This window comes from Pleuronectes platessa, chromosome 23, assembly GCF_947347685.1.
Source record: "Pleuronectes platessa chromosome 23, fPlePla1.1, whole genome shotgun sequence".
Taxonomy (NCBI): domain Eukaryota; kingdom Metazoa; phylum Chordata; class Actinopteri; order Pleuronectiformes; family Pleuronectidae; genus Pleuronectes; species Pleuronectes platessa.
Genome location: NC_070648.1, coordinates 628,570 through 650,809, shown reverse-complemented (window position 1 = coordinate 650,809; position 22,240 = coordinate 628,570). Strand labels below are relative to the sequence as shown.

The window sequence follows — 22,240 nt, the reverse complement described above, 5'->3', positions numbered from 1 at the left end:
ATAAAGTTGCTCCTCCCTTGGATCCTCCCAACTTAGTTGTAAGATCAAAGTTCCCCCGACGCCGAGCTGAGTTTGTGCCACGTCTGATGCCGGCTGCTTGGTGGGTTTCTCCACTCCTTCGTTCTCTCTCTCTTCCCCACCTGAGCTCCAGCTTCAATCAGAGGGCTGGGGCATTTGCACCTCTCTGAGTAGTGCATTCTGGGAGATGTAGTTTTCCCGGCAGCCATTTTGTGGCGTGGTAGCCACTCCCGGAGAGGAACATAACGCCCCTCTACCACACGTCCTCTCGTGATGCCACACTGTATATAAAGACCATTCATCTTATATAAAGACAGTTTTATTTGACTGTGGTGTGTTTTTAAAAGGTTCTTCAAAGACGGACCGTGGAGATGAACCAGGAGAAGATCAAGAGGGTCTTATGAAAAAGGTAGAATCTAGTGAAGAAGAAATAAAAAACTGTATTAATCAAATGGAAAAACTGCAAAAAGATCATAAAGAAGAACAGAAAAAAGAAATGAAAGGACTGGAAAAACAACTTGAAGAAACAATGAAAGAACTAGAAGAACAACTGGAAAAACAACTGAAAGAACAACTGGAAGAACAACTGGAAAAACCACCGAAAAAACAATCGGGAAAAAAATTGAAAAATCAACAGGAAAAACACATGGAAGGGAACAAAGGACTGATGGAGAATATCTCAGTAAATGAAAAAGAAACTAATCTAAGAATTAAGAGAACTAAGCTGAATTCAATCATAACGAAGACCAGACAATCTGTGGAGAAACAAAATGACAAATACGATGAACTTTTAATGAGAACAATTAATCTTTTAAAAAACCCAGTAGAGAAATCCTGGGACCATGACGGAACAGAGCAAGAAAACACAGTGAATGAATATCAATCAATTTAATCATTTGCTGAGGAATGTATATGCATATATTATATATAGCTGCTATATCTACAGCACTGTATGTCTGTAAATTAGACACATACATATATATACATTTAAAAAGACTCATACAAGAATATGTATTATAATCTATAAACAGTGTTTATATGTATATATATAAACAAAGGAGAGCCACCACTCTAGCCACTAGGCCACACCGCCCCAATACTTTTAAGGATTTAAAAACATTTAAAATGCATTATGTTATAGATTTTTTCACACAAATTGTAAACAACTGTACATTTGATAAATATTTGGTGATTTGTAATCCACATTTAAATTTGATCTCATCAGTTGATTTATTGTATATTTGTCTCATGTCATTTCATCTTGTTGGATTAAATGACATGAGACAAATATACAAGTGGTTTGTTAGAGCAGGAGAAATCCAGATTTGAAAAATGATGTGTTTCTCTTCTGCAGACATATTTCATCTGAGCTTTTTAGTAAATTCATAAAGATATTAAATATAAAAGGAATTGGTGTCTGATCTCCCTGTTCTGTGATTTTATTTTGATATATTTCTTCTGGTTCAGGGGTTACATGGATTCCCCCAACACTGTCAGTCGTGGAAAACTACATTTAGTCGTTGAAAAGTAACTTTTATATTCCTGGCAGAATCTTTTATGAGCTTCCGATTACTTATGTTCTATCTGTTCTATCTTAAATGGAAACTTATACAGAGTAGTTTCCTGTTTTTTTATTCCCTGTCTCAAACTGCGCCTACAGAACAAGTCTGAACCGGCTCAGACAACCCCCTTAGTTCTCCTGAATAAGACACAATATGCATTAAACTGAGATCCCTGAGACTCTCTGTGTTCATCCTTTCTGCAGAAAACTCCTCATAAAATACTCAAGGACAAATTTGGAAAAGAGGCCTCTTGTTTTTTCAGATTTCCATCACAGTTCTCTAACTGGATCTGATGGACCACAGAAGTTGAGCCAGCCTCTTAACGTGTGTCCCCTGTGAGACCGTCCATCTTTAACATCCTTGTTCACATGACCAGAGGGTTTGTAATCATGACCTTAAGAAAAATGTATGAAATCTGCATGAAGTCAACAGGTTTAATGTTCTGACCATTTCACAATGACACGGATCACATGAAAGTATCTGGGATGTCCAACACTACTTCTATTTCCTCAAAGCAGTTTCTGTTTTGATAGGGTATCACATGTCTGCCCTCAGGACATTTTATCATTCCTGAGAATCATTTATTTACCTCCAACCATGTTGTCCAATCAGACGAGAGCACAGATTCTCTATAAATGAGACATGAGTCCTCCTCAGGTCACAGACTCACTTTGTTCAACAGGTGAGAAAGAGGAGTTTCTCTACGGAGTGCTACTGATGATTGAAAAGGAACTTAACATCTTTAACTTGTCTGGCTGGGTGTCCTATGTCCTCTCTGTCTGTCTGTCTATGTGTCATATGTCTCCTTTTCTGTCTGTCTTTCTGTTTGTTTCTGTGTTCTACGTCCTCTCTGTCTGTCTCTCTGTCTGTCTGTCTCTCTCTCTGTCTGTCTCTCTCTCTTTCTCTTTTACTCTCTCTCAGTCTCTCTGTCTCTCTGTCTGTCTGTCTGTGTCTCTCTCTTTCTCTGTCTGTCTCTCTGTCTGTCTGTCATTCAATCAATCAATCAATCTTTGGGATTAAATGTTTTTTCCTCCTGCAGCTTTCAGACCAAGATGGGTGCACATGTGATGAAGTGTGAAATCTGTGAGTATTTTGCATGAAGACAATGTTTCTTTTATTTGGATAAAGTAAATTATTATTCGTATTTATTTGAGTATTTTCCATAAGTAGACCAAAGGTTTTACTGTCTCATAAAACAGAAGAAACTTTGAAGCCGTCTGTGGTTGAGTCCGTTAAAGTTTATTTTGAAAGAGGGTTCAAATCCTTTTTCTTGAGTTTTGTCTTCTAGTCAGTCTTTGTGTCTCCAGATGTTGTCAGTGTGCTGCTGTTCACAATGTACCAGAGTCCGACTGCTGCTCTCAGCTTCAGGGCACATCTGTCTGATTGTCTGGAGGACGCAGACTATGAAACGTTGCTGCAGACAGCAGAGAGCGGCCTCCCCCCCACACACACACCGCACCATGTGGTGGTTGTTGGAGCTGGCATGGCTGGACTGACGGCTGCAAAGCTGCTGCAGGACGCAGGACACAAGGTACGTGCAGCAGGTCCATCCCTTAAAGCTGCTGAAATACTTGTGTTGCCCACTAGGGGCAGACATACACTGAAACAATCCCGAACATACCACCTGAATCAAGGTCTGCCCCCTGCTGGTCCCGAGCTGCAACATGTTGGGTGTTTGTATGATAAGTTAAGGAGGGGACCACTGGACCAACTCCTGATATCTCAGCTTAATTTCTGTTCAGTGGGAGGAAGTGAAGAAGCTTCATCTATCTTTACTTATTATCTTGTTTTTTACGACATCACTTCTGTTTGAGTTTCAAAACCTGACTTTGAGTCGTTTGTTCTTCTAACAATATATTTTTTGACAGAAAATACCCATTTATTATAAAATCCGGAATAAGATGCTTATGTCTAATCTGGTAATTTACCCGTTTGGACAAGGTGACCATATTAGAAGCTAGTGGTCGTGTGGGAGGACGAGTGGAGACGTACAGGAATGAGACAGACGGCTGGTACGTTGAATTGGGAGCAATGAGGATCCCATCTACCCATAAGTGAGTAGAAATAGTTTTTTGTTGAGATTTCGCGGTATCTTTAGCTAGCTAATGTTCGTTCCTAGGTAACTGTGTGTGTACGTAGAAAAAACAAAGTGTGTCAATGTGTTGAGCTCCGACTGAGTCGTCCCACTGGATATTAATATATATCAATAAATTCACAAAACTCTGTTCAAAATTCTTCGGGTTTCACAGTTGCCTGCTGAATATTGGAGATAAACTCTGGTTGTTAATAACTTTAGCGTGTTTTTAACTGATCTCAGTTCAGCTTCACTCTTCAGCTGCAGCTGGTAGTGACTTGTAACTTTCTCATGTTCACACTCACACATCAGACTCACTTTCATCAAATTGGTGATTTAAGGTTAAAAATCAGCAAAGTGTTGCTTTAAAGAAACTCCAGTACTCTAGGACAGGTCATGCTTTGGGACTGCACTGTGTTTATCTCTTGTTACCTTGCTCTAGGCTCAATGTGATTTAGTTATGTATAGATAGCACGACATTCACATTCTCAGCTCAAATGTTTGCAAACTTCAGAATTTCTCAACAGAATCGTCCTCTTCTTCATGAAATCACTCGGGCTCAATCTAAACGAATTCATCATGACTGACCTAAACACCTTCTACCTGGTCAATGGGATAAAGAAACGGACGTCTGAAGTGAATGCACACCCTGACATCCTGGGGTATAACCTGGAGGGTCACGAGAAAGGGAAGTCGGCCGACCAGATTCTACAAAAAGCTTTGAAGAAGGTGTGGAAGCATCATGTGTTCTTTCATATACAGTAAATACCAAAGTGTGAGATGAAAGATTGTCTTACATATGTATTTATTCTTTTTGTCTTCATTGATGCATTCCTCTAAATCTTAACCAATTGGAGAGTTCCATAGACGACTATATTCCGATGGTTGACCTTATTCTGAGCGAAACATTTCATTCGATTATGATGTTTACATAAGTTGCTAATAGAATATTCAGTTACAGAGCATAGCCTCATTATGACTCATGTCAACATAACGTCCTATTGGTGATCGAACCTAAGAAATGCGTCATCAAGCAGTCGGTAAGTGTCGTTAGTAGATGATGCAAACTCCTTTGAAACCTCCTACAGGACGTTATATTATTATTAATACGTTGACATAATAAGGTCAGAGTACTAATAATCAATACTTCAATTTGATTATTGCTTCTTCCAAGTTTGACCTTACTTGGTTTAAGGTAATGAGAAAATACACGCTGCCTAGATTTGTTTTGGGACCTTTTTGGCCACATTTGCTATTTCAAATTGTTTTAGACATCTGGGTTTTATGCATAAACATTAAATTAAACAAATACAGTAATTATTTCGAGTAGACACCTGAATATAAAACACATTTTATCTTCTCGTTTGATGGTTATGTTTATTTTAATGTGTACCTGTCGTTGTAATTTATATTTTTGGTAGGTGTATGACTACATACAGAAACATGGCTGCTCTGAAGCTCTTAAGAAGTATGACCACTACACTGTGAAGGTAAAGCACAAAGTTAGAAACACAACATTGTGTGAATTATGTTCCTTCAGCACAAATTGGTCTGAAAAATGTAGTCAAACAAATATTCAGGCGGACTAGCTGGGTAATAAATAGATACAAAAGTTTCAGATATGCAGTGTTGTGCATGAACGAGTTCAAAAGAACATGTTCCTTGAACGCCGACAGTGTCCCCCTGCCCATCCACTAAAGCCACACAAGCAGTCATATAGATAAAAAGAGAGAGGGGGGGGGGGGCTATGAAGACCATCATCATATACCCCAAAACCAGTACATTGAACAGGTTACATTCAACAACAAGCGGAGAAAGCAGAATCGCGGGCTGACCGGCGCTGAGAAATGCGGTCCAGGACAAGCTGACACAGCTGAGCGTGCCTGAGCCCACCTGCAGGTGGAGCACTAACTTCCTGACCGACAGGAAGCAGCGTGTGAGGCTGGGCAAGCTTGTCTCTGAGCCCCGGACCATCAACACTGGAGCCCCACAGGGTTGTGTGCTCTCTCCCTCTACTCTTCTCCCTCTACACCAACAACTGCACCTCCAGCCATCCCTCTGTCAAACTCCTGAAGTTTGCTGATGAAACCACCCTAATTGGATTAATCTCCAATGGGGACGAGGCCGCCTACAGAGAGGAAGTTGACAGCCTGACTTCCTGGTACAGCCAGAACCACCTGGAGCTGAACGCTTTGAAAACTGTAGAGATGGTAGCAGACTTCAGGAGGAGGCCAGCTTTTTTCCGAACGGGAGTACCGCACACATTTTGAATTGGTCAAATTCTTAAGTTTGGGAATGGCTGGGCCAGTAGATAGTCTGACACGCCCCCTAACAACACACACATATCACAAAGGGGTTACCAGCTGCCTGGGCTTTATCAGGGGGGGTCTTAAAGAGACAGGAGCTATAACCTAGTGTTTGAGACAGAGACTGAAAAGAGGAGCTGCAGCAGTGGACAGTCTGAGGAAAGTTTTCTAAACATTAGAGAAAACATTTTACAGTCATAACTCTCATTAAAATGAACAACCTAAATCTAAACAGAATATGTCTTCTTTAAGATGAACATTTCCTTCTTCACAGGAATATCTGAAAACAGAAGGTCATTTAAGCGCAGAAGCCGTGAGGATGATCGGAGACTTGCTCAACGAAGAGAGCCTCATGTACACGGCGTTGACTGAGATGATGTACGAGCAGACTGATATCAGCGATAAGGACAAGTAAGAACTGAATTATCATATGTGGCAGTGGATCTTGCCACGGGGCTCTCACCCACACAGCCAGATACTGAATTAGTGTTCTTCAACATATTTATTAAACACCACACACGTGATCAAAAACATCAACTTAAATCACACACAAAGTAACAAGCTTTCCAGCTTTGTTCGGCTTCTCTCAGGAATCTCGAGTCTCTGAGTCTCTGAGTCTCTGAGGCGCCCTGAGGCAGCAAAGACGCTGTGTTTTAAGTGTGAGGAACAATCAGCTAACAGCTCTTACCTGCGCTGATTGATCCTCTGAGGTGCAGGAGAGGGTGCTCTCCCACGCACCTCACCTCTACATACCCCCATCACAAATTTCAGGCCCGGCATTTATCCGGCCTGACCTACTCCCCCCCACCTTCCCCACGGAACCAGGAGAGGGAGCCAGCCCAGCCCCCGAGGCTCTCTGGAGGTCGAGCCGATGGGCGTCATCGTCCGTAGTGTCTCTCCGGAGGCCGGGAAGGTGGTCGATGCTGACATTGTGCCCTGGCTACTGGACCAAGGCCTATACACGGGACAGGGGCTGCAGGCGTCGGCCCCTCTGGCGACGAGGGACACGAGACAGGGGCTGCAGGCCTCGGCCTCTCGGTCGACTGGAAGCATGGGACAGAAGCTGCAGGCATCGGCCCCTCCACCGATGAGGGACACGGTCGAGGGGCTGCAGGCGTAGGCCTCTCCGCCTACGGCGAACACGGGACAGGGGCTGCAGGCGCCGGCCTCTCGGTCGACTGGAAGCATGGGACAGAAGCTGCAGGCGTCGGCCCTTCCGGCGACGAGGGACACGAGACAGGGGCTGCAGGCGTCGGCCTCTCTGCCGACGGGGGACATGGGACAGGGGCTGCAGGTGTTGGCCCCTCTGGCAACAAGGGACACGGGACAGGGGCTGCAGGCGTCGGCCTCTCGGTCGACTGGGAGCATGGGACAGAAGCTGCAGGCGTCGGCCCCTCTGGCGACAAGGGACATGGGCCAAGGGCTGCAGATGTTGGCCTCTCTGGCAACAAGGGACACGGGACAGGGGCTGCAGGCGTCGGCCTCTCTGCCGACGGGGGACATGGGACAGCGGCTGCAGGTGTTGGCCTCTCCACCGACGAGGTAAATGGGACAGGGGCTGCAGGTGTTGGCCTCTCCACCGACGAGGTAAATGGGACAGGGGCTGCAGGCGTCGGCCTCTCTGCCGACGGGGGACATGGAACAGCTTCTGTGAAGACAGATGTATTCCGACACGCACCAGGGTGAGCTACAACAAGGACAAGCCCTGGTTCACAGCAAAACTCAAACAGCTTCGTTTGGAGAAGGAGGTGGCCTTCAAGAGTGGGGAAATGGATGGTTTCAGACTGGCAAAATACTCGTTTGGCAAGGAGATTAAGGAGGCCAAGCAACAGTATTCGAAGAAGCTGGAACAACAGTTTGCCGCCAACGACTTCTCGTCAGTCTGGAAAGGCCTTCAGGTGATCACCGGCTGCCAGATCAAATCCCCTTACTCCGTGGAAGATCGCAAACTCGCAAACGACCTCAATAAGTTTTACTGCAGATTTGAAAGACAATGGACCAGTTCTGACCCTACCCCTCACTCTCAACACCCCCAGCTATCACACCTCTTCTTCCCAGCCTGGACAAAGACACTAGCCCCCCCCCCCCCCCACAAAATGGCCCCAGACTGCCCCATCCCCCCATCACACCTCTCTCAATTCAGGAGAGAGATGTAAACAAGCTCCTGAAGAAACTGAACCCCCGCAAGGCAGCTGGACCAGACGCTGCCTCCCCCGCCACAATGAGGTACTGTGCAGATCAGCTTTCTCCAGTGTTCACGGACATCTTCAACACCTCACTGGCTGAATGTGTTGTACCCGCCTGCCTCAAAACATCCACCATCATCCCCGTTCCGAAGAAGCAGAGGATCACAGGCCTTAATGACTACAGACGAGTCGCCCTGACCTCTGTAGTAATGAAGACCTTCGAGCGTCTTGTGCTGACCCACCTCAAGACCATAACCAACCACCTCCTCGACCCGCTGCAGTTTGCCTACAGAGCCAATAGGTCCGTAGACGACGCAGTCAACATGGGACTCCACTTCATCCTCCAGCACCTCGACTCCCCCGGCACCTACGCCAGGATCCTGTTTGTGGACTTCAGCTCCGCATGCATCTCCCCAGCTCTTCTCCAGGACAAGCTGACACAGCTGAGCGTGCCTGAGCCCACCTGCAGGTGGATCACTAACTTCCTGACCAACAGGAAGCAGCGCGTGAGGCTGGTCAGGCTTGTCTCTGAGCCCCGGACCATCAGCACTGGAGCCCCACAGGGTTGTGTGCTCTCTCCTCTCCTCTTCTCCCTCTACACCAACAACTGCACCTCCAGCCATCCCTCTGTCAAACTCCTGAAGTTTGCTGATGAAACCACCCTTATTGGATTAATCTCCAATGGGGACGAGGCCGCCTACAGAGAGGAAGTTAACAGCCTGGCTTCCTGGTACAGCCAGAACCACCTGGAGCTGAACGCTTTGAAAACTGTAGAGATGGTAGCAGACTTCAGGAGGAGCCCAGCCCAACCCCCCCCCCCCCCCCCCCCCCCATGATGTGCGACTCCCCAGTTAAAACAGTGGAGTCTTTGAGATTGCTGGGGACGATCATCGCACAGGACCTGAGGTGGACGGAGAACATCACCTCCATCATCAAGAAGGCCCAGCAGAGGATGTTCTTCCTGCGGCAACTTAAGAAATTCAATATGCCGCGGAAAGTGATTGTTGACTTCTACACAGCCATCATTGAGTCCATCCTCACCTCATCCATCACCGTCTGGTTTGCTGCCTCCACTGCTAGGGACAAGGGCAGACTGCAGCGGATCATTCGGTCAGCCGAGAAGGTCATCGGCTGTGACCTTCCGGCTCTCCTAGACCTGTTCCACTCCAGGACCAGTAGGAGAGCATGCAAGATCATTGCTGATCCTTCCCATCCTGGTCACCTCCTTTTCCAGAGACTACCATCCGGAAAAAGGTTCCGGGCCATCAGGACTAAAACCTTGCGTCACCTGAACAGTTTTTTCCCCATGGCAGTGGGGCTCACAAACAAGCCCCCTGCATCACACTGACTCTGCATCACACTGACTCTGCCCCCCCCCCTGCACATAATTTATACTTGATATATTATTGGCACTATCACCAATCTCTGCACCTTAGCATCACACGTGCCCATAACTCTGGTACTGTATATATTTTGTTCCATGTTGTTGTTTTATTGTTTTCATGTTGTTGCTTTTATATTGTTGTTTTTATATTGTTGTTTTTATATTGTTGTTTTATGGTCAGTGCACCAACGAACGACACCAAGGCAATTTCCTGTATGTGCAATCATACTTGGCAATAAAAAGAATTCTGATTCTGATTCTGATTTTATCAGTTATAAGACTCAAAGATAAAGTGATTATATTTCCGTTGTCATAGGTCAGAGATCACGGCGACCTTTATATGAATCTGGAAGAAGTTATGTAGAAATATGTACACATGAACTGCACTAGCTGGCAGAGGCATACAACCGCGGTGCAGTAATTGTAGTTGTAAGTTATATTTTCCTCTTTATCTTTACATTTAGGCAGTTTGCATCGTCTGTACAGTTACACCAGAATATTTAGGTTCACGATCCTTAGCTTTAAACTGCTTGCTAATAAAATACAGACAACAAATGTTTTTTTTTCCTTTTCTTTGAAGGTACTTTGAAATAACTGGTGGGTCAGACCTTCTCCCTAACGCTTTACACAAAAAACTGAAGGCCCCTGCTCTCCTGAACTCCACAGTGAAGCATATCAGCTGGTCAGAGACAGGTGTCTTCATATCGTACCAGAAAGACAAACAATCCTCTCTGATCGACCTAGAGGCTGACGCAGTCCTGGTAACGACCACAACCAAAGCAGCCCTGTTCATTGACTTTGAGCCACCTCTCCCCGTTAAAAAGATGGAGGCCCTGAGGGCGGTCCACTATGACAGCTCCACAAAAATCATCCTCACTTTCAGTGAGAAGTTCTGGGAGAGGGACGGCATCAAAGGAGGGAAGAGCATCACCGACAGGCCCTCTCGTTTTATCTACTATCCCAGCCACATTTTCACAAACAAGGACATCGGCGTCCTCCTGGCCTCCTACACCTGGGGTGATGAATCTCATCTCTTCCTTGGAGCAACTGACGAGGACCTGAAAGAGCTGGTTCTGGGAGATATAGCTGCGATCCACGGAGAGTACGTCCGGTCTCTCTGCACAGGGGTGTTGGTGAAGAAGTGGAGCTTGGATCCCTACAGCCTGGGCGCCTTCGCTCTCTTCACACCCTACCAACACCTGGAGTACGGTAAGGAGCTCTTTAAAAGTGAAGGCAGGCTGCACTTTGCTGGTGAACACACCGGCTTCCCTCACGCCTGGATCGAGACAGCTATGAAAACTGGAATCAGAGCTGCGATCAACATCAACACGCAGCTGCTCGATGTCTCCACCCAAACAAGAGACGAATTCTGAGCCGTTACATCTGAATAGATCAGTATCCTTGTACTTCATTGTTTTAGGGAAATCTTTATAATTTGTAATCACTTAATTTTTACATTTATTCATTTGAATGCAGATGTTTCACATTCGAGTTTGAAATTAGTGACTTTTTCTGTTTTCTATGCTTTTCTTTAATTCTGGACACAATCGATGGTTGTCTACGCTTTTATTCTGGTACACGGGGCTACATACATGGAAAGATTTTACCTGTTAAATTGTTTCTTTCATATTCTATAAACACAATTAGGGTTAAGTATGTAATCTGATTGATTTGAGTGTGTCATGTCATGGGAATATCTCAATAGTCAAGCACAAGTCATTACAATGTCTTTCTGGAAGTTTATTCTACATCTGCAGATGGGCATCAATGTACAATACCATGGAGTGGATTACATACAATGAGCAATGACATACAAGAAAAGCAGCACTTTATACATCTCCAAGCCCCTCCTAGAGAGGAAACAAATGTTATCGATCAACCTCTTTCATGTTAAGCAATAGGTGACCAATATCCTGTCACCTACTCTTTCCCAGACCCTTGGAATGTAACATCTGTTTTCAAGATCCCTTTCCCAATGTTTACAACCACAAAATCCCAGTCTTTGTTAGGTGACCCTGTCAGTGAGGAAGTCATATAACAGGTTGAGTGCAACCCTGACTTCTCAGGGAACATTTGTTATCTTTCTAAAAACATCAAAGTAGTTCCTCATATCAATCATTGCCCTAATAGTAAAATTTCTATCACAGTCATTAAATTCTATAATTTAATCCAGAGCCTGTGCACTTGAGTTACTGATTTTAGCAAAAACCACAATTAAGTAATAATTTGATCAGATGCATTTATTCTTTCACACTAAGACACATGTATAAATCCTTTGTTTTGTATTATGGCGTCACATCGTACCTTCTATTTTATAAAGTTCTATTATACAGACTCACAATACTAAAGCTGGGTGCTGGGTTTTCTCGACCTGTTCTGCACGAGATTATAAACATGGTTGAGTCCAAAGACTTCTTCTCTGACATCACGCTTGTAGGCTGTTTGTAGGTGAAGTTTTATAGTAAATGTGCTGCTCGATGTCTCCACCCAAACAAGAGACGATCTCTGAGCCGTCACATCTGAATGAATCAGTATCATTGTGGTGAGAGAAAAAAAAGCCAAAGACTGGTGCGCCCAATGATTAATTTTTATTATTGATCCATCCACAGATTTTCACAAATTGTGTCAAAAATAGTAGAAAAATGCTCATCACAACTTTGAAAAGCCCAAAATCTAAACAGTCCAAAATTCAATATTATTTTGTAACATAACTTTCCTTTGTTTGTACTTTTACTCAAGTGGGATCAGATACAAAGCTCTGTGTGTTGGTGCTATCAGGATAAATCAGTTTAAAGATACAGAACTATTAAATACATTTATTGAGCTTTAAACTAAATTATATGACTGTTCTTTGATTTACAAACAAATTTTATGTAAACAACATGGAGACCACCTAGCAGCCTCTAAGAGCATCACAAGGGCTACATAGTACAATTGAAAGTGGCCTAAAACATTCAGATAAATCCTCTAAATAACAATCTGCCTGATGAAGTAGATGGAAGTCATATCTGTAGAGACAAAAACAACTACTTCAAACTACGATAAAGCATCTGTCAAACCTAAAGGTAGCTAGTCTTATTATCGGCTCTGCCTACAACATGCTAGCTTCCCTGCCCTGTGCAGAAACAGCAGAGGCAGAACCAGACTGCTGGGCAGAGTCAACCAGATCCCAGAAAACAGCAACACACACAAATCTCTACGCAGCAACACCATATTTGCCAAGCTGAACGACATGACAAATCCAACAAATCTGGACAACAGTGCTCCAAACACAGCCATGATGATGCGGAAAGCTCTCTGCTTTGATTGGTCAACCCCATCCCTGCCTCCACCCACCTCCCCAGGCCTGGGGCGAATCAGAACATGGAGAACAGAAAGATTGCAGAATAACACCAAGATTATGGAAAAGCCCAGGATGCAGAGGAACCAGATGGTTGGAGCATCATTGCAGCACATGGCTCTTACAGCAATCCATAGTGAGCACAGCAGCCGAACACAACCAATGCTAATTAATCGGATCTTGGTTTCCTTCAGGCGCAAGTAGGTGACGGGGTGAACTACAGCCAGGTAGTGCTCCAGACAGACAAGGCAGTGAAATAAAGTCTGTCCAGGGAAGACGAACAAGAAGGCTAGAGTCCCCAACGTCAGCATCGGACTAGAGTCGGTGTTGATTCCATAACTGTAGAAGACTAGTCCGAAGAGACCAACAAGCTCCATGGCGACCATGTTGTAGGTGAAGAGGTCAGATTGACCTGTTGATCTTCCTCCCTGAACGGAGCGCTGACACCTCCATTGCTGGACCCCGGTGTAGAGAACCAGGATGTAGAGAGGGAGGAGGAGGAGGATGTTGGCGGAGGAGAAGCATATAAATGTGACATTGCCTGTGTTGGCACATAGACCAATAATGTTGAGAGGATGTAGGGAGGAGTTGGAGGAGGAGACAGGAGCAGGGCCAAAGGTAGCATTGAGAGAGGAGATGACAGTCATGGCCTGTGAAGGAAGACAAGAAAAAGAGGATGGGACGAGGAGGTGTGGAGGAAAGAGGAAAGCCGTACTTTTACACACGTTCACACAAATCATGAGCATAATAAAAAATGAGCAAAATACAGAAATCATTATTTTGTTGAATTAGCGTTTGCTCTTGAAGTTATTTTTGTTTCTGTTGAAATCATCAAATGAGCTTTGACACTGTGATTCGCCGCCGACCTGAAAACAGTTCATTTTACAGTGTTGTAGCTCATGTTCAAATATTTTATTTGAACATTTTCTCAACCTCTTGACAGTGAATTAAATTGTTTTGTGTCTCGAACATCTGCAGTTGTGTTACTGACTCGTGACTGTGTGAGCGCTTGTATTTATTAATATTTACTACTATTTGTATTTCTGGAAAGTGGGAGGAAGTAGATCTTTTCTGATGTAACTTCATAAATAACATTGAATGATTCAGTGTGATCGCCTCAGACTGAATCCAGCAGATTAGGTCAAACGCATTTGTTAGATATAAATAATACAAATTATATGAAAATAATGATCACCGAACAGAATCCAGTAATTTTCATAGTATGAGAATCTGCAATCACACTTCTAACACAACAACTCAACAATAACACACAACTCAATCTTTGGTAAATAAGACCAGTTTCACTACTGAATAAAGTTATTCACATACTATATAATGAGTAGTAGGAGTAGTTGTAATGTATTAAATATAGAAGAGGCAAACCTGATGAATCGTATTTCCTTGTGATTTATTTCCTTTACCTGCATCACACTGTCAGACACAGCTGTCCTGTCCAGATTCACCGTGATGATATAAATGGTTGTCGTGTACGTGTGGAAAATAAACACGACTTTGCCTTTTTTGCATGTTGGAAAACCAGTAATGATCATGTGATTAACCCTGGTCTTCTTCACTCATTCCCATTTGAATGTGGCGAGGGGGGGGGGGCAGCTTGTCAACACATACACAACCATAAGTCAAACGTCCACAAACCTCAATGATGGGCTCTCGTTAAGGAAGTGACGCTTTATTTCCATGTTGAGTGTTTGTGAGTATTGAAGAGATCAGACATGACAGAGAGTAAATACAGAGAGAGGAAGAGCAGGCAAGTGAGGCTGAAACAAACTGAACACTGCTTTCAGAGCTGTTCTCTAAAATACTACACATCCGTTTGAGGAGGAAAGTCAAACTGGTGGTCAATGTTTTTCATGTCATGGTCCAAACCGACAATGACACACATAAGTCACACTTCTAATGATAAATTGCATGTTTTGCTGTATTGATTGTTTCGTGAACATTTTCCCTCAAATGGACGAGTAATCTGCAAATTAGCAATTTATTTTATCCTTTTTTTTTTTTTTTAATCCGTATTACTCAAAGGAAATCTTATAAACTTTCAAACCACATTCAGATATTTCTACGGCTGAATATCCAGCAATACCCAGATTACCAAAAACAAAACAAAACTGGTTGGATTTCGAAACTCAAAAACCTGTTGAGCAAAAAAAGACTTTGTGGCCTTAAATGCAGTTATTCAATGTAATGACAATTGTTAAATATGCACATGTCACAGTTTCTAAGCCATTTTCTTGAAGTTAGCTGAGACCCTTAGTACGAGCCTTGTTAGCATTCAGCGTTACATGTTAGCTTGTAGCTAGTTGCATTCTTTCTTAGAAAATGAACCTCGTGACCTCATCAGCAATAACAGCAGCTCTGTGTTTTTTAATTTGGTCACTGAAATGTATTTTTAGCCACTGAAATTTATCAGCTTTGTGCTAAGAAAGTGCAATGGGTTTGCTAATAAATGCTACGCTAACGAGCTGCTTTTTCTAACTGGATAGCTCGAGTGCGACATGACAACTTCCTTTTGACAAAAAAACGAATTAAACTTTTAACACTGATTTGTCCATAAACAACAACAAGAAAAAAAGAAGCAAATGCCAACAATCATATATGATTCAACATAACAGATTAAATACGTATAAAAGCAAAAGATATAATGGGCACTTAAGAACTTCAATGCACATGGTGAAACACAATCAGATGGAAAAATAGAAAGATTAAAATACCTAAAAAGACGAACAATAAACAAATCAATACAAATGCCTCGGATCTTTTGTGAACAAAGAGTATTCACATTATTGATTATTCTTTTTGTCTTATTTGCTGCTTCAGTACAGACATCATACTGTAAACGATTGACCACAAGCATCTGTTAGTTCAACAAAGACATTCGTCACTTTTCACTTTTCCTCAGTTTTTCCAGTGTTGTCGGTCAAACTGTCCAGCTGTGAATAACTTAAATGGTTTTCTTGAAGATTAATTAATTTACATAAATCTGTATTATTATGATGTAGCATTTTCCAAAAGTGACGAGTAAATGCTTTGCAATCGTCCATTGCTGTAGTTAACATTACTGTAAATCGGCTTCGGTGAGGGTGAACTGTTGGTAAAATGGGAGCTGATATTTAAAATCGGGTATGTTCGATGTCGACAGTCACATGCATGCTTCTAGAACACCGAGGGACATTTTTTATGGCAGATGACGGACCATGTGGAATTGTACGAGCAGGCAACAGCACAATTCTTAATGCATTCTAGAGTCATGGGGGGGGGGGGGGGGTTCTCTCTCCCCCAGCGAGCAGAAATTAGTGTGTAAAACTGTTGCAGATTACTTTGACATTTTACATGATATTTTTAAATGAATTCTCACAAATATATAGGATAAATTTATAGATTTTTTTTTTTTCCATTCTTCCTTGTGACAGATTTCTAAGGAAAAATATAATAACACTCAAAGCAAGCAAAGATAGACAATGGTGCTTGTCAATCAACCCATTCAAACAATCAAAGTCAGAGTCAAGCAATCATTTCTAATTTTCAATCTGATGCCTACGACTTGTAAAGAATTCTAGCATATGGCAGAAAAGAAACATTCCATATTCAGACAATCCTAATGTAGAAACAAGGATCAGCAGATTAAAAGGGGCCCATGTCTTAGTGTATTGATGATTTCTTCATGACTATCTCAGAGGGACAACATTTTAATTCTATAATACAGTGAAAGTCAAAGGAAATTCTTCTGGCTGACCTTTAACCAATTAACCTGGGAATTTCACAGAATAACTAAAATCCAATGTGTCCTAACAAGGTCGAGGGCTGCATCCATACTAATACATTTTGTTTAAAAAATATGTTTAAACAAAAGATTCTCCATCTTAGTGTTAGCTCCGAGACATAGCCATAGCAACAATGCTAAGTTGTAAGACTAAAACGTAGTCACGTGGATGTAGCCTGAAGAGGAAATTGGTATTTGGTCAAATTAGCCTCAAAATGTTAGAGTTGATGTCATCGATGTACAAATGCAAATAACTGTACAAATGATGTAGGTGAAATATTTGATGTGGAGGAACCAATGACTGAAAGCCAAACCAAGACATAGACCCCTTCTAGTCCACTGGCCAATATTTGAACTTGAAGAAACAATAGGAGAAAGTCAAACAAGAGAAAACTGTCGGTTTTCCTTCCTGATCTCTATTAATCAACATCCTTCGGTCATTCGTGCCTCGGATACATTTGCGATCCCTTTTTCCATCCTTAAGGTTTTTATCCTCCACTGTTGAAAAGTCTTTATTGATTCAGTCGTCCTTTGACATCATTAATCTGTCTTTGCATCACAGTTTTTACTCCTTATGCCTTGCAGCCCTCATGCATCCCATTCAGTGATGTCTCTCAAATTTGCATAAGGCAGAACATTTTTTATCTTCCTCTTCATCTGCCACGTCACACTCTTTAGACTTTTCAAGGGGTGTAGTTCAAAGATCAGTGTTGGTGCCTCCGGTCCCTGAAATCCACGTCTCCATTTTTTCTGATCACTTCATCAAAAGGATCCAATACTTGCTTTTATTTTCATTGAACTCTTGTGATGTTGTGATGGCTCGGCTAATCCTCTTCCTCTGTTTCTCCTGGTTTCTACCAATCCCTCCTTCCTTCGTCAGCACAAGAGGTTCATGCAATAATTCCTGGAGTTTGACATGGTGGGTGGAATCTCTCGTCTTCTGCAGCTGCTCCTCCCGACCATCTCTCCTGCCTTCACCTCTCTTGTCATCATTGTAGGTAGCGGTAGACTTTGAAGCAGTGGTTGCCGGAGTCGGCCACGACCACATGTCCGTCTGAGGTGAGAGCCAGACCTTGGGGTCCATACAGCGGGTCTGCCGATGTGTTGATGTAGGAGAGGAAGGAACCACTGCCGTCAAACACCTACAAATGTTGGAGCAGATAGAGAAAATGACAACAATAGTTCTTCTTCTTACCCTTAAATATTGTCAAGCAGTGTGCAGCTCTGTTGTACCTGTATTCTGCTGTTGCCCCAGTCCGCCACAATGATGTTCCCATTAACATCCACAGCTACACCAGTGGGAGCGTTGAACTGGCCATTCCCTTCACCATTTGAGCCAAATTTCAACACCAGCTCTCCCTCAGGGGTGAAAACCTGAGAAGGTCAGAGAAAGACAAGGACCATCAGAATCCATATTTATGTTTCCTGTTAAATCAAAACTAAAATCTGCAATGTTTATTCACTACCTTGACCGAGTGGTTGTGGAAGTCGGTCACAATGATTTCATTGTTCTTGTTCACTGCTGCAAAGTGTGGACCTTCAGGAAAGAGAAGACAAGCAGCAGATTGTCTTTCATCACTGACACTTCAGCAGATACTTGAATGTTTTTTTAATGTTTCTCTGAAAAATCACTACCTGCAAACTGCTTGTCACCGTTGCCTCGACTACCAAACTTGGTGATGAGCTTGCCCGTCAACTGGAAGATGAAGACAGTGCACGCCTTGTTGTCAACCACGATCACATGACCGTTCTGGTCCACAGACACGCCCTTTGGCCCCAGGAGTCTGCCCGAGCCGAGCTTCGCCTGGCGGAGAGCAAACAGAACGAGGACGAGGAATCATTCCACCAAATGTACAACATGCTAGTTTGAACAAAGACAAAGATAAAACACAGTTCATATTTCTACTCTGACACTTATTACTCCTTCTTCTACACACATACCTTGAACTTGCCCTCGCAGGAAAAGATGCTGACCCACTTGTTGTCATAGTCGGCAATAATGATGTCACCAGTGGGGTGCACGGCCACGCCCGTGGGGCGCTGCAGTTGCCCTGGTGACCGTCCCCTCATCCCAAAACGACTCTTGAATTCCCCCTCGTTGGAGAACATCTGAGTAGGGACACACTTGTGAGGACCCTCATGGACACAACTCCTTTGCCTAACTTCAACTGCAACGATAAACTCCAGACTGAGCCCTCAGTGAGTAAATGTGAACCCTGGACATATTGTAACTGACCTGGACACACTGATTGTTGCTGTCAGCGATCAGTATCCTGCCGCTGGAGGAGGTGGCCACTCCTTGAAGGTTGGTGAACTCTCCCTTGTTCCTCCCCTTTGTTCCTGAAGAGAAGAAGCATGAAACTGATGTGAAGTAAGACTCATGGTCGAACTGCTGAGGCCTTAATTCCATCCAGGCCTTGACATCTTGTTTAAAAGGCCCACTAGTCACACAGGTCATTTTTAGGTTTGACCTTTTTGTATTGTTCTATAAAGTTAGCACAATAGAGGCTATTTTCTCATGTCAAGTGCTCAGATCTCTTCTTCAGACCAGACGATTGGCTCACCGATCCTGAAGATGAGGTCATCCTCAATGGGGTTCTGAGTTTTGCGTCTTGGGGTGCCCAGGGCACTGCTGGCCCTTTTAGACCCCTTCTTCTTCTGCCCGGGGGATTTCCCTCTTCTCTTGGTCCCATCAGAGGAGCCTGTAGACGGGGTGGCGTTGGCGGCAGAGTTGGTTGCTGTGGTGGTGGAAGGAGACACCTGGAGAGACTGCAACGGTTGGAGAAGACAAGTTCCTTTCAGGGGTTTGTCAATTTTCTTGCAACATGTGGAGCAGGAGAACAATGCAATGCAAAACATTATTGACAGGAGGTGATAGTGCAAACGTTCTAGAAGGAACCTGGTTGTAATTTGAAGAGCTGGGGTCATGAAAGACTTTAGACCGAACACAAGACCTGAACTTAACAAAAAAAAATCCTGGAATATAAGTCATGTCGTACAAGTGGAAAGTTGATGTTCAACTTTTTTAAGATACACACACTCACCTCTACGTCGACCTCCAAGGTCCTGGTGACGGTTAGTTTGAAGGGACTTCCTTTAATGTGCTGGTCGTACAGACGAAGTGCCAGCGAGAAGTCGCCCTCCTTCGGGACTGTGTACACAAACTCATAAGTGCCATTCTTGTGGTCCATAATTTCCCCGTCCACGATGCTGCCATCTGGGGTGAACACCTGCATCAACACATTCAGACATTTTTAGGTTTTGTGAGGAGGTCCAGACGTTTTATTTGACTGAGGGATTTAAACGAACCTCAGCTGATAGGATCGCGTTGCCACTCTTGCAGGCTCCCCCTGACTTGTCCCTTGTTACAATGGTAACCGAGGAAGGATGTCCCACAATGCACTGCTCCAGGCCGGCGCCCATTGCTTCACTCTGGCTTGCCACAGCACTAAGGAAGAAGAGGAAAATTCAGGAGAAAGTGTAAATTGTTAATATATAATGACATTAGTTTTTGTAATGCAGTTATTCTTTGCATCAGTCTCACCTGGTCGTGACGATTGTCCCCAGGTTGTGAATCGACTTCCTCAGCACGTCGGTCTCCAGCACCAGATCCAACTGGTCGTTCTCCTCCGGCTGACACGGCATACCCAGACCGGCGAGCCCCGCCAATCTCTCCCCGAGCTCCCGCTCTGCCTGCAGGTTCGCCACACATGCCTCCCCAGCAAGAGCCTCCTCCATCTGGGTACAGATGGCACTGATGTCCCCCTCTCCCCGAACCAGGTTGTCTACCTGGGCCTGGAGGACCTGGCCACAGAGACAGTATTTAATTTAGTAATGGTTTTCGCAGTGACAGGAGACGTTGCACTGCCGCTTCAACCACACTTTAGTTTTGAGCCCCCAAACACGTGGTAGACATGTTTCACCTTCTGTTTGAGTCCGTATGTGACCTCCAGCTCCATGAGCAAGACACTCTTCCGGACGTCCAGCTGCTTGTGCAGGTCCTCGAAGCTGGACTGGATGTCCTCTTCGATGGAAGCTCTCTGACTGGTCAGTTGCTGGAGGATCTCCTTAACAAAGGACAGGGCGTCTGATATCTGAGGGAGTCTGGAGGCAAACATGCAGAGGGAAGTGGAAGTTCATGGTGAGGCCCAAGTTGTGTTTTAGACTGTTTCAACATTTGTCATTTTTCAACACACCAGGTTAACTTCTGTTAATTATCTGTTCAGATATCAAGTAGGTCTCGTGTATGGGAATTAAATGTAAATGTTTATAAGTCCAACATTAAATAGCTTCATTAACCTCACAATATTTGGGATCTACAAAAGAAATATTGGACTCAAAAGGGAACCAGCAGCATAAAGACGCACTGTGTGGTTGTGTCAATCACCTGTTCTGGACGAAGCCCAGCTTCTCCTGCAGGCTGAGACGATGCTGCTCCAGGGCCTCGCAGAGCGGCACCCTGGGGTGCTCCTTGTGGTCGGACACACAGTCATCACACAAAGCACAATCACAGGCCGAGCAGTACAGATCAGCCACCTGGAGAGTGACAAATAACACAAAGACACACTCACGGTCAGTGAGGGTCTTTATATACAGTCACTGATGGTCTTTATATACTATCACTGTATACACATACGTTCCCTGCGTGTTGTGGGCAGTTGTTTTTTCCGGGCCGAGCCTCCAGGACGGTGCACTCCTCACTGCTGCTGTCTGGCGAGTGTTGGTGAGCCTCCATCTGCGAGGGCTGAACCCCTGAACACGCCCCTTATTCCACTCTGTGGCCAGGGGGGGGCGCCAGACGTTCAGACACGAGAGCGTTTCTCGTCAGCCGGAACAGACGTTCAGATAAACGACATCTAAAGAAACATGTCACAATGACAGGCTAGCGCTCGTCTCGGGGGCCTGCAGTCATGTCAGACGGATTCAACAGATCTGGGTTCAGATCTACGTGTGTTTCTGAGACTTCTCGACTTCTGTCAACAACGCTTTAAGTTGTTGACCTCTTAGCTGGAGAAGGGCGGGGCTATGATTTCAGACACGCCCTTTATTTGAGCCTGTGGTCAGTGACTCCATCACATTCTTATTGGGTTTTAAAATCCAGACCTCAGGAAATCCACAAAGTGTCCATTTAAAACCTCCCTCTGCTTCCATGTGTTCCTGTCTTCACAACAAAGAGAAGAATTGCAGTTAGTGAGTGGCAGGTCAGAGACTGACGGACGTCTGTGGTCATTTATCACTCTGAGAGTTCAGAGCGAGGAGAGACTCTGAATCCTGAGGAGAAGACAGGGATGAGGATTCAGTGTGAAAATAACAAAAATAACACTTTCAAACTTTTTCCAGTGTAATCAATAGAATATCTGATACATGTGCAGGTACATAGGTTTGACTGTGTCGAGGGAAACATCAGGTTGTGGCTCCAATTTGTGTCAGGTCTTAAGCTGCAGTTCCTCTAACCACCACTAGTGCTGTACAAACCTCTGACGGTATAATTTGTTAAAACCTCAAACTTGGGCAGCAGCGTAGCCAAAAGCAGGGATTTATTTTCTTCTTATGTTTTTATTCAAAGTAACTCAACAACACGTGTATAGAAAT

General features: G+C 44.0%; 2 protein-coding genes across 4 annotated transcripts; one reads left to right on the top strand and one right to left on the bottom strand.

Moving 5' to 3' along the window:
* The first annotated feature begins 2,516 nt into the window (after positions 1–2,516).
* LOC128430522 (L-amino-acid oxidase) lies at positions 2,517–13,843 on the top strand. Its single transcript, XM_053416618.1, has 7 exons — positions 2,517–2,663; positions 2,888–3,111; positions 3,522–3,634; positions 4,182–4,383; positions 5,076–5,144; positions 6,235–6,371; positions 10,111–13,843. The coding sequence occupies exons 1-7, from the start codon at positions 2,633–2,635 to the stop codon at positions 10,901–10,903; spliced, it is 1,569 nt and encodes a 522-aa protein (XP_053272593.1). The 5' UTR covers positions 2,517–2,632; the 3' UTR covers positions 10,904–13,843.
* Positions 13,844–17,637: 3,794 nt separating this feature from the next.
* Positions 17,638–21,383, bottom strand: LOC128430521 (tripartite motif-containing protein 2). 3 transcript variants are annotated; one of them, XM_053416613.1, is made up of 13 exons: positions 21,285–21,383; positions 21,036–21,184; positions 20,572–20,752; positions 20,193–20,452; positions 19,958–20,096; positions 19,687–19,878; positions 19,213–19,417; positions 18,885–18,988; positions 18,590–18,757; positions 18,284–18,452; positions 18,115–18,185; positions 17,882–18,022; positions 17,638–17,790 (listed from the first exon to the last, which is right to left on the bottom strand). In XM_053416613.1, the coding sequence occupies exons 1-13, from the start codon at positions 21,381–21,383 to the stop codon at positions 17,638–17,640; spliced, it is 2,031 nt and encodes a 676-aa protein (XP_053272588.1). The 3 variants fall into 3 exon arrangements, with proteins under 3 accessions (XP_053272588.1, XP_053272589.1, XP_053272590.1); XM_053416614.1 differs by having other exon boundaries at positions 19,213–19,408; positions 19,693–19,878; XM_053416615.1 differs by having other exon boundaries at positions 19,213–19,408; positions 19,705–19,878.
* Positions 21,384–22,240: the final 857 nt, after the last annotated feature.

Bases quoted from the DNA above. Each gene is read 5' to 3' on its own strand.
- LOC128430522 (XM_053416618.1), top strand. From the start codon at position 2,633: ATGGGTGCACATGTGATGAAGTGTGAAATCT. The intron at 2,664-2,887 runs GTGAGTATTTTG...TTGTGTCTCCAG, and splicing joins TGTGATGAAGTGTGAAATCT to ATGTTGTCAGTGTGCTGCTG. The intron at 3,112-3,521 runs GTACGTGCAGCA...CGTTTGGACAAG, and splicing joins TGCAGGACGCAGGACACAAG to GTGACCATATTAGAAGCTAG.
- LOC128430521 (XM_053416613.1), bottom strand. From the start codon at position 21,383: ATGGAGGCTCACCAACACTCGCCAGACAGCAGCAGTGAGGAGTGCACC. The intron at 18,453-18,589 runs GTATGTGTGTAG...GCTCTCCGCCAG, and splicing joins CCTGCGAGGGCAAGTTCAAG to GCGAAGCTCGGCTCGGGCAG. The intron at 18,023-18,114 runs GTAGTGAATAAA...TGACCTTCTCAG, and splicing joins TCCACAACCACTCGGTCAAG to GTTTTCACCCCTGAGGGAGA.